The sequence below is a fragment of the Rousettus aegyptiacus genome, unplaced genomic scaffold, assembly GCF_014176215.1.
Source record: "Rousettus aegyptiacus isolate mRouAeg1 unplaced genomic scaffold, mRouAeg1.p scaffold_m13_p_13, whole genome shotgun sequence".
Classification (NCBI taxonomy): Eukaryota; Metazoa; Chordata; class Mammalia; order Chiroptera; family Pteropodidae; genus Rousettus; species Rousettus aegyptiacus.
The window spans coordinates 26,765,011-26,777,853 of NW_023416288.1; the positions used below are offsets into that span (position 1 = coordinate 26,765,011).

A 12,843-nucleotide genomic window follows, 5' to 3' on the forward strand; every position below is an offset into this window, starting at 1 on the left:
CAGGTTGGTGGAGACTCAGATATGGTGGCTGTCTAAGTTTTCATGTCAGGAGGGGAAAGGGGTCAACAAAGAGACAATGGATTCTGCCAGCTCTTCTGTCTGGAAGAAAGCTGCCCCTCCACCAAGAAGCTAGACAATTCACTTCTTCCCTGTATGTCTCTGGCACCTTTGGAACTGCTTCTCCAGCACTGGAGCTCAGAGTGAGTGTGACTATCAGTGAGTAAAGCTGAGTGTGAGCCCTTTAAGAGGAACATCTGTGATTCCAGCTACATTCTGTTTCACTCAGCCACAATTTTTATTAGTTTTCACAGCCAGAATTTGTGGGGACTTCTCTTCCCAGCACTGAAACCCTGGGCTAGAGAGCTTCGTGTGAGGTTGGTACGCTTTGCTCTTCTGAAAGGATCTCTGCAGCTGAGATATTCCTCCTGATTGTCAACCACTGCAGGCTGATGTGGGAACAGCTCATTCTACATCTCCACCCTTCCTACCAGTCACTACATGACCTCTTCCATATGTCCCCAGTTGTAGAACTTCTATTCAGCTAGACTTCAGGTGACTCCCAATGATAATTGTTCTATAGTTTAGTTGTAATTTTCATGAGGTCATGAGAGGAGGCAAGCACAGCATTTACTTACTCTGCTATCTTGACTGTAAACCATTGATCTTAATTCTTAAGGGAATTTGCATTAGAGCTACAGACTAAATATGCAATTACCTAGAGACGATATCAAAATGGTAAATTTAACTCTAAAGAAGGAAGACTATTAAGAGAAGAAAAAAATTGGAATTAAAAATCCTGGAAGGAGTAAAAGGGAGTAAGAGAGCAAGGGGAGTAAAAGTGCTGAGAAATGTCCTAACTTACTTCAAGAATGAGAGGTTTATTAGGGTATTATGAGAGGCTTATTCCAACTATTGGAATAAACGGTTCATAGAAAGAAGCATGAAATTAGATGTTCCGTTAAAAAAAGTATTTTTCGAAAGCATACATTTGAAATATAGCTTATTTCCTCCAAATTTCTTAAAATTCTGGAAGATATACAAATATAATTGTCCAAAATGTTCACTCTATTAGGGGAGATATGGCATAAGTATATTTCAAATATAAATACAAATATATACACACACATAACATATTTATTACTAACACTAATAATTATCAATAATAGTTCATTGTAATTAATTATTTAAACACTGTTATTTGTATTTATTAAAGTTTATACATATAATATATATCTATATACACACACACGTGTTCACATAAGAGATGAGGGACATTTTTTGCTCTCAAGGAAGTCAGAGAATGATGGGAGAAACAGAATTGAGCAACAAATACAATACAGTGGTATAAGAATTTAACTTCACCGCCATTAATTGGATGCTTCCTACACTCAGGAACTAATGTGTTATCTCATTTATGTCTCCCAACAGAACTCATGCTCTTAATCATTAACTGCTAATGTTAATATAGAACTAAATACAGGAGTAGTGTAAAGAAAACTGCATGTAACTTTAACAAGAAGGTGAAAAAAAGATATTTCAGAGAAAGTGGTAGTAGAGTTGCATCATGAAGAATGTTTGGAAAAAGAGCACCACAGAGAGAACATGTGAACATACAGAGAACGAATAAGTGTTTGGTGTGTTTATGGAGCAAAAATAGGTGTGGTTTAATCAGACCAGTTAATGGGATGAGAATGAAGAGATATATAAGGATTATGTGCTAAGGGACCTTAAATCTATTCATGACTTTAGGTGTTTGACTTTCTCTTGTAGGTAATAGAGAGTTGTTTAAAAATTCCTGTTGAGTTTGTTGACATATTGGTAGTGCCTTGATATTAGCTGGGTTCTAAAATGATCGTTATACTCGTTGTATGCAAATATATAGGATAGAAAAGAGTTTGTAAGAATAGAAAAAATAGATTTCTACTGTAACCATCTATGTTGACCAACAGTCAATGAAAGGAGCATAAATTAAGATGGGGCAATAGAAATGGAAAAGGTAAGAAAGATCAAAGAGCAAAGGAGGAAAACGCAAGTGCATAATGAATACTTTAAGATGGTGAAAGGACGTGCTATTAACAATTATGCCAGAAAAATAGGCATATGTTGGAGCAGTTCTGAGCAAACTGGGACATCTCTAAGAAATGTAAAGTCAATGATACCACATTTCAGAGGAGGAAAGGAGAGAGAAGTATTTACCAGTCTTTGAACCATGGCTCTACTACCAGCTAGCTACATTAGGCAATTTATTTAATCTTACATAGCTTCAATTTCCTCACTTTGCATGGGGACAAAGTGATGATTAAATAAGTACATCTGTAAAATACTTGGCGTAGTGACTGATATACAATCTGAGCTATATAGGAACTTGCTCTTAATAGGGGAAACACTTTATGGTGAAGAGAGAATTGAGTTGATCCTTGAAAATGTATGGAATAACAACCTGTAGAAAATATGAAAAGAAGAGAAACTATACAATTACACATAAGTCATATACGGGAAGTAAAAATAGTGTGGTTTAACTGAATTGCACAGGATGGAAAATAATGAGATGTGTATCAGGAGATCTATTTGGAAGGCAATGCATGAAAAACATAAAATGCGAAAAATTTAGCCTTTACTCAGAAAGCGATGGAATACTACCAAAGGATTTTCAGCAGGACTAGTCTCTGACAATAGATTGAATTTTAAGAGGAACAAGTTGATGTGTGTAAAGATCACACAGTAACTTGGTACAAGAAAAATTATAAATGAGTTCTCTGTTAACCAACCCACAGTCTTGATTTTTTTACAGTGCCATCTAGGTTCTTTATGAACCTATCTGCCATGATAGACAGAGATGTAAGCAAATAAATATATTGTTTAAAGAAGAAATGGAATGGGTGGGTAATGACCAAAACGTAAGCTCTGGAGCCACTAAGTTATCTTATATTAACTGTAGAATCTCAATATTCTTACCTTTAAAAGGAATGGTGTTTGTCACAGCGTTGGTGAATATAAAAATTCCAGTATTCTAAAATTGTCTATTAAATTTCTGGAACGGTTTCCTGCTGCATGTACTTCTACATGTTTCCTTAAAATAAAGCCCCATTAACTAAAGTTACTTGAATTTATATCCATTCTTTACAACCTGTAAAAGTTTAATTGGCCTTTGGTGAGTCAAATTATTCTATGGGAGTTAAAAAAAAATTTTGCTTAGCATGTAATGGATGCTTAACACATAGTGGATATTTTATTATAACATTAAGATCAGAAATGACCCATCTATAGGGAAGCTTTATAGTGTAGTTGATAAAAGCAAGGAATATGGAGCTTGACTACTTATTACAAAGCCCAGCTTTGACTTCTACTAATCATGTGACCCAGGGCAACTTACTGGTATATTTACCTGGAGGAAATAGTATTACCTATCTTGTCAAGATGTTGTGAAGATTTAATGAAATATTTGTTAATACTTAAAAATTTTTCTGAAAACTAATGAGTGCTAAAGAATTATATGATGTACAAAAGGAAACAAACAAACAAACAGAAATATTATCAAATTTTCCTTGGGACATATCAGAGCAATGTCAACTATCAGTAACTGAGAATTTTTGGCCTGGAATGACTGTAACGGTTTATTTTTTTAAACATCACTTATACATATATTTCAAGCTTATCTAGTTTTTCTTCATCCAGAAAATTGTGTCTCATCATTCCAGTGTTTAATCCCTTTTGGTCCCTGTTGTTAAATATAATACTAAGAATATAGTAGACACTCAATGAATGTCTGTGAGATATAAAAACTGATATAGCTTAAAAGGTGTATCAAAGTGGACAAATTTCATAATTTGTACATTGATTAGTTTTTCAACCTTACAAAGAAAGATTATAACAAAAAACCTGAATAAAGCACTTAATGATCAAAATCTCAAACTCTTATAGTTAAGGATGCACTTTTTCTAAAGTAACTTTGTGCATTAATTATTTTATTAAGTCTGAAATCCAAATGCATTTATTCATACTAATAATTTATATTAAAATATGGATTGCATTAAAATCATGTCCTAAAATATACATGAATAATCATAAATCATGGCTAGGAATGATTAGTAAATGATGTACAATAAAATAGGTATTTAGATTGCAAAAGTAGATAACAACAATAATTATACTGAAAACATTATTTTGGTACTTCCTATATACCAAGCAATGTTCTAATCAACAGGTTAGAACGTGAACTATCTTTTGTTAATCCTCACGACAAAGCTATGTATTTCTATTTTCCTTATTTTACTTATGAGGAAACAGAAGCAGAGGGAAGTAAAGTGTCCAGGGTCATAATGATAGTAATAAATGAAGTCAGAACTTGAACTCAGGCAATTTATTTATTTATTTATTTATTTATTTATTTATTTATTTATTTAGAACTCAGGCAATTAATACCTGAGGCCACAAAAGGAAAACATAGTGTTTATTACACAAATGGTATTAGTTACATTTAAATGTTTTTTAAAAAGCACTTGAAATGAAAATTTATGTTTATAATACTTAGATTTAAGTTTTAATAATTATAGTATCTGATATATTCAAGAATGTCATTTCAGGTGTCATCTTTTTCTATGCAAGATAAACATTAATTTGTTAATGAAAGAGATTTCTTGATTAGCTTAATAATTTCGATACATTTCCACCTACGCAGAAGACAAAATAACAGCTATAAAAACTTGAGATAAATTAAATATATTTCTTTAAGATCATGACTTAAAAATTTATGTTATGAATATATATTTTATTTTTATAGATACTTTATTTAAAAAGTAGAATGAAATAGATACACACACTTAAAATTAAACTAGCTTTTTACACAAGATAAGGTCTTGAGTAGGCTTCATAACATTTTGAAGAACAGATAAATACTGCCAAATTTCTACAAAAACCATAATTTTGGATACAAAGGGGCAATAAGCAAAATACTCTATTAACTCTACCCTTGATAGAGGAATGAACTCTTCTTCACTTTTAGAAAATCAGTACTTCTTTAAGACCAGATCCCCTCAGAGTGAGAACTGATTTTATAGAGGTCAATAGAAGTGAAACTGTAAGAATCAAAACTCTATTCAGGAATGTGCTGGGCTCTTTGGTCAACACTGTCATTTCTGTGGCTCATAAATTGTTTCTGTGAAAACCCAAGTATGACACCTAAAATTAAACAGTGTTCAAGTGGCCTACAGAGTCATAAAGTGGTTATTTTTCTAGTCTGAAAGGCATTGTTTCCAGTTTTTATTTATTATTTCTTAATCTAATGTGTATTAACCTTTAATTGAAAAAGTAGAATAAGCACATGATAAAAATAACTATATATTTTTAAAATGGTTAATTCTCCCCATACCATTTTTTTCTATTTGAATCGCCCTTTTCTCTAGGAGCAAATATTTTGGTTCTACTTTCTAAATGATTCAATTATTTGTAAATAAGTGGTAGTATTCTATTTGTAATAATGAATGCAATTAAATACATAGTTGCAAAAAAATTTTTCAGAAATATATTTACAGCTAATAATACAATTTAAAATTTCAAGATCCAAACCTTAATTTCAGAAAGTGTATTCTTGCTTCTGGTACAGCTCAACTGCAGTAACTACATATTGTGCAGCATATTCAAAAGTCTGATGTACAACACAGGTGAGAGAGGTTCTAACACCCTGCTTTCAAGTTGAAAATGAAGCCCCCTGGAGGCTCTGAGCTTAAAAGAAATGTTTCACCACAGACTTTCCTCCATTCTTTATTTCCTGAGATGGAACCAAGCCCTGGCTCATGAACCTCTCTGAGTGACACAGGACAAGGCAGAAGTTACTTAGGCACCATTGTTCTTTATCCAGGCTAATACCTGACCCAACACATGGCATGACCTGAAGGAGAGCTGCTATAAAAATGTAATTCTCCTTTAACCCCTCCATGTAAATCATCAGAAAGCTTCCCTCCACTGATTTAAACAAATTTGGTCTTTGACCTCTAGAGTCACAATTGGCCTCAACAACTCTTTCAGATGGTTGTAGTATTGACTGTTTGATGTATGTCAACTACCATAAAATGCAATGCTGTTTCACAATAGATCTTCAAACAACATCACATATGCCCAAAGTCATGGTAACAGTCTCTTTATTCCAAGTAAATCAATAGCATGAAATACTACAGATTAATGAAATAATGCACTTTGTTGCATCAAGCTATGACATCTAATGCAGCTGTGATTTGCGGTATTGCTCAACCAGTTGCAACACCTGTCAACGTGCTTCCTATAGAACTTCAAAAGGCTTCCAATAAATACCAAATGCTTGAAAGGGTTCTCATGTGTATAAGTAAGAATTTTTCTGGGTCTGTGAGTTTTGGAACGTAACCACCAGATCAGCGCAATAGTTCATAAACCAATCAATTGCTTAATGATCTTTCTGCAAACATTCAAGTCTGACAATTTGAGATACTACAGAATACCAAAGAAATTATATTTGTTCACTTTTCTGGAAAAACAAATCTAAAAATATATTGACTATCTTTTAAATAAACTTAAATTCTAAAATTAAAACAAGATTTTCAATCAAAAATATTTTTGTAATTTCTTTAATCATTAAACTTTTTTTGAGGCATTTCCAAGAACTTCTTACTTATATAATGTATAAATAAACATGTTTATAAATGCAATTAAATATTTATTGTTATATAATAATAAATTATTTGTAAATATAAATTACAGTATAGAAATAATTATAAATAATATTTATATTGAATATATAAATATAAAATATATTTATAAACATAAAACTTACAGATATATAGTTATATCTTTATACTGAAATAAATTACAATATCTTTTGGCAAACAATATTTATTAAACTGTAATACAGGAGGATATTGTATTGAATAAGGTATTAAAATGTTTTGGTACTTAATAGTTCAAAAAATGGTTTTATTTAATTGAGACCAACTGGCCTCATTGCTTCTTATAAACTTTGCAATATATATTCAGTAAAAAGGAATAAAAACGAACAGATGTTTCTCTTTAAAGAAGGCAGACAAAGATTTTCTTACACAATAAATCAGCTTCTAGTAGATTTCCAGGACATTGCTTCAGGCTATTTAGGTATAAAACTTAAAAAAAAAAAAAAGAAAAAGGAAAAAAGATTTACCTCTGTGTGGATCCAAAATTGGTAGAGAAGATTAAACTGAAGATGAATAGCATATACCGAAGGTGGTATGAAGAGGGCCAGAGGAGAGTAGAATATCTGAAAGATTAAAATTTTTAAAAATTTGTCATATAATTTCTCAACATAACATATACTATTACTAATGATTCAACATCTGAGTATATACTTCAGCAAATACCATATTCTTTAGCAAATTTACCTTATTCTTTATATTTTATTTCCACATAATAATAAAGTTCCAAACATATTGGAGCCAAGTACACTGGACTTCTATTTCACATTAAATGGTGTCTACTTAAAAATATCATAGATGTTGTGTTAGCTCCTTAAACTTGAAAAGGTTGGATGTGTTTCCTGGTTGGAAAAAGGTCTTTTATATACACACAAAATACTCACTTTTTTTAAAGTAAAAGAAATGTAGGATCATGTGCCTTTATACCTTGACAGCTCTCAACTCTGTATTATAACCTGGCATTCTTGGTGATAAAATGAAATTACAATAAATGAAAATGATTTCATGTAAAAAGAGGAGAAAATATATTTTCTCTTTTAAATTTTTTTATGTGATTGATTGAGGGCACAAAGGATACACTATCTCCTAATTTTTTTCTAAGTTAGCAAGAAAGGGGCTATGATGCCATAGTGAAAAAAAATTTTAAGGTTGATGTTTCCAAATAGATGGAAATGCCTCTGCCTTAAAAAAAATCAACTTATGCTTAAACTGCAGAACTGGTTAGAATCAACTAATAAGCACAATCTGCTCTGTTCTCCTAATGACTTGATCCTCTAGAGCAGTTTCATGTTGTAAGAAAAAATCTTATTAAATGAAAAACTAAATAACCAAATAGAAATTAAAAGAATCTGACTTCTACTTTATATTTTGTGTTTTGTAGAATTAATATTTCCAAAATTCTTGATATTTTAAAAACATTTTTTTAACTATCACAATTTTACCTCTAAATTATTTGAAAGGTGTTGTTTTTAATTAAGCCAAATATTACTTCAACTATGTTGAGTAATGATTATGCATTAGAAATTGGACATTTACATAAACTCTTCTAGTTTTTGCTTCTAACCTTAAATCATGAATGATCTCAACTATCATAACAAACAGGATCAGTTTCATTATTTATAAATGTATTATTAAGCAATAAATTAGATTATTGAGCAACAAACAATCCTGGGCTCTTATTTAAGATACTCGCTTTCGAGCATTCATTCCACTACAGAGTTGCTTCGTGATATTCACAAAATTTTTAAACTTCTCTAGGCTTCGGTTTCCTCAAATGAATTGTAAAAGGGAAAATCATTTGAAATATAGTCAGCCTTTTGGTTCCAAAAGATCTGTTCTACTATAATTTGATTTGTTTGAAATATATTAAAATAATTCTCTTACAATAAGTTAATAAAAATATTTAAAACACATATATGACCTATAAGTACTTCGAGTTAAGGAGTATTTTGGAATCTTTGAGATATGAATAAAAATGTAAAACAACTTATCTTGGATGTTTAATAAGTTCTGTCTGGTAAGGGAGTGAGTACCAGAAGAATATTAGTTCATTATAATTCTCCAAAGTGTGGAAGAATAGTCCTTTGAGATAGTAACAGCTCTTGTGAAAAAGGAAGTTCTATGGACAAATAAGTTGTGAAGCGGTGAATTAAACAAATGAAGTTTTCTTTACTGCAGAACTTCTCACAGCCTTTACCATACTAACATGAACCAAAAGCCTATTAGCCCACCTTACTTTCTTAATGAGTTTCCCATAGGATTAGATTTCCTAAAAACTCATTTGATGAAACAATGTCACAAATCTTACAAATCAGTAAATATGATGATGAACTGACAATTAGAAAAATGAACTCAGCATGAATTCTAAAAAATCACATTTCTAATAAGAAACAAATAGGTCAGGGAGTAAGTCACATGAATCACATGAAAGTTAATTTCTTATGAAGAACACAAGTTTATAAAAAGAATCTAATAATACAACCAAGGTTCTAATTCTAAACTTGAAAACAGCTTAGTAAATGTCATGCAGGTCTGAGAATTACCACTCATTTTCCTTACATCCAAATCTTTGCATTCCAATATCCTCTATAGTTTTTAAAAACCAATTTAAATTCTACTTCCATCATAAAGCTTCAAATAATACTAATTTGACAGAAGAAACTTCTTCCTCAAATTAAACTCTCAGTACCTGGGTCAGGAGACATTACTAAATATATCCATTTCTACAATGTATCCAAAACCATGTCATTATCACCTCAAGTCTCTTTAGCTTTAAATTACACTGTCTACCTTATCTTTTGATAGAAGTCATATATAATAGACTCAAAAAAGAGAGGAATACCCCAGACCTCTGTATGTGGAGAGAGTGAGAATAAGCCTAGAGGTGATCTTAGGCTAATGGATAGAAAACTAATGGGTTTTATTCCATTCATCAAGTGAATGAGGCAGGCAGATGGGGCATTATGAATCAAGAAATAACATGGCATTTAGGAGCAACTGTAAGTAGTTCGGCACTGCTGAAGGTGTCGGAGAATGTGGCAAGAGATTCATTTGGACCATGGGATTCATGGATAGATCTTAGGGAGTCCAGGAACCCCCTTGATATTACAACAAAGTGTGAGCTTACCTGCATGGGGGAATGCGCAATTTTTTAAAGAAACAATCTATAGTTTTCATCTGAAAGTCTGTGGTGAGTCTGTGACTCACTATAACTAAACAAAAACAAAAACAAAAGATGATTCAGACATCAGTCAAAACTGGGAGGAAAGCCTTTAATGACATTCTAAGGAGACTGGATTTATCCTAGGCCATGCAGGGGGAGTTAATGTTTTTCTTTAAGCTTGTAAGAAATATAAAAATGGGTTTGAAATCTATTATTATACCCCATCATGCACATTTACTACAGCAGTAGCCATGGGAATGGAGAGGCAGAATACACACAAGAGATCTAAGGATTTGGTAACCATTTGAACACAGAAAATTAGGGAGGTTTAAGAGTATCAGAGGATATCCAGATTTCTGGCTTGTTTATTGGGTGATATTGCTCACCAAGACAGTGAACAAGAGGAAGAATATGTTGGGAATTTCAATTTAGGAATTATTGTACTGGAGTCCTTGAGTTATATCCCAAGGAAGCTGCTAAATAAGTAAATATGTTGTGCAGATATCAATTGATCTGAAAAAAAATGATATTAGATTTGCAGGTGTGGATCTGTGGCGTAGCAGACCTAGAATCCAGACCTCGAGTTTAAGAATCACTCACAGTACATGATGAAATAGAGGGAGGGGATTAATTCTTTCTTTGCCCAAGAGCAAGGAAGGAGAGAGGAAGGGTTATTGCTTGACTAGAAATGTGCAAGGAGATTTTATGTGTTTATTTATTTATTTATTTTAATGTGAAAAATATGAATATGTTTATGATGTATTTAGAAGGAACCAGTTGAAAGGAAGAAGGACAAATGCCAAGAGTAGCTGATCGGACAAAGTCCAAGGGAGGAACTAAGATAGGAGCAATGCCACCAATCTAAGGACTAGACCTGTTGAAAGGAGGGGAACATTTTCTATAAAACTAGAGATAAGAAAGCATGTGCACTTGTGAATTCACAAATTTTAATGAAAATATCCAAACAGAAAATAGAGAGAGGGAAAATAAGAAAAACCCACATTTCTCTGTGAAGTTTTAAATATGTTCATTGGCTGCCAGAAAGGGGTAGCAATGGAGAAGGGACGGTGAGGAAACTGGAATTCTGGCAAGGCTTCTCCCAGGTAGGGAGAAGGCTCGTGTTTACAGCTTACTAAGCAGCATCAACAGCTCAGCTGTGTCTGGAAGCCATACATGGAGGGCCACCCAACTGCCCAGCTGGTGCTGGAGGACACCCGTGGTGCTCAGAAATCTGAATGTGGGAGTAAAGTAGGTGGGTGACTGGATTTAAGCACAGCTTGGGGACTTTAGGGCAGCTGTAACAGAAGGAGGCAGACTGTGTATTCCAGAGTCATGGAAATAAAGCATCTTAGGTTGAATGAGGTAATAATAAAGCCATGAGGCATGGCAGACAGAAAAAGCAGGGGTTGAGAGAGAAGAGCTAAGTGCTAGCAAAGTTGTTGAAGTTAAATGGATAATTACCTTGAAAGAAATGAAAAATATCCTCCGAGCACCAAGATTTATGTTTACTTTATTTTAATAAAGTAGTTTAACTTTACTAATATCTGTACTTCTATGATTCTCATTTATTTTGATAATATTACTTTAGAGAAAAATTTGTTTCCTTCAGAATTGAGAAACTAAAGATTTAATAATCAAGTACACTGTACCATACATCTTAAGTCTATCTTTAGTAATGACAGAGAATCAAATCCTCTGGTTGCAGAGACAGAGTACAGAACTCTGTCCTTAAAACACATCTTCTTAAATTGTATGTTTGGAATAAGTGCTTGTGTTTCTACTTAAAAAGTCTTTATCTTTAAGTGATCTAGGCCCATCTTTCTGTTCCCATTTCTATGCTTGTATCCAGTTCTCTCTTTCCCCATTCCACTTTCTCATACATTCTATATTTTAAGCATACTCCTACTGTTATGAGTTGAATTGCATCCCCTAAAATACATGTGATGCTCTAGGTCCCCCAGAACCTCAGAATATGACCTTATTTGGAAACAGAATCTTTATGGATGGAATCAAGTTAAAATGAGGTATTTAAAGGAGGTTCTAATTCAGTTTATTGGGTTTCTTTTAAAAAGGGGAGATTCAGACCCAGAGACTGATAGTTTCTCAGATGATCCTTGTGTTTCATGACCTTTATACTTTTGAGAAGTACTTGCTCGTATTTTGTAGAATGTCCCTCCATTTGGGTTTGACAGATGTCTTTTCTCATGGTTAGACTGGGGTTAGAGTTTTGGTGACAAAGACCACAGGAGGTGAAAAACCATTCTCATTCTATCTTATCAAAGGGTACGTGCTATCAAGAGCACATTTATATCGTGTCTAATCAAAGGATATTTGCTTCCAAGAAGACATCACTGACATCATTGACTTTGATCTAAGATTGCATTTGCCAAGTTTCTCCACTCTGAAGTCACCCTCCCACTACGCCCTACTTTTTGTCCCTTTTTGATACTCTGAGTAAAAGACTTACCAAGCACAGGCCACATTCAAAGAGTAAGAGTAAGGGAGACATTAAGCTGAATTTCTTAGAGAGGAGCAGCATCTACATATATTATTTGTAATTATTTAAGGAAATTTGTCTCCCATTAACTTGCCCCCTTTTATTTATTTATTCCCTCATTTATCTATATTGGTATGGACTGATTTCAAAGCTATTTATTTTATACTTTGGTTTACAATGCTACAGTATGTTATATATTTTGTCGTTCAAATTGGTCCAGATTTTGGCACTGGGTGCTCTTTCAAGTTGGCTTCTGCATTCTTTTGATATATCCCATTCCTTTATTTTTCAAGCACTTCTATAGCTATGTTTTCAATATAAAACTACAGCATTCAGGTATTTTTTTTGTAAAGTTGGCAGAAAGCAAAAAGTTAATTTTTACACTGTTATATATTACATAATATCCATGGGTCTAGACATTTTATTATTTGCAAAGTTGAGAGACTATCATGTTTAAGGCATTATATTAATTAAGATGTGTAATAAAAGAT

The 12,843-nt window shown here is 32.7% G+C and overlaps 1 protein-coding gene across 3 annotated transcripts in view; it reads right to left on the reverse strand.

Annotated features, from left to right (window-relative positions):
- The window catches only part of AGMO (alkylglycerol monooxygenase), a 276,923-nt gene that overhangs the window by 159,571 nt on the left and 104,509 nt on the right, over positions 1-12,843 (reverse strand). For all 3 annotated transcript variants that reach the window (XM_016165869.2, XM_016165868.2, XM_016165871.2), the window contains exon 5: positions 7,163-7,258. In XM_016165869.2, coding sequence (XP_016021355.2) covers positions 7,163-7,258 — 96 coding nt within the window. The remainder of the gene's footprint in view (positions 1-7,162; positions 7,259-12,843) is intronic.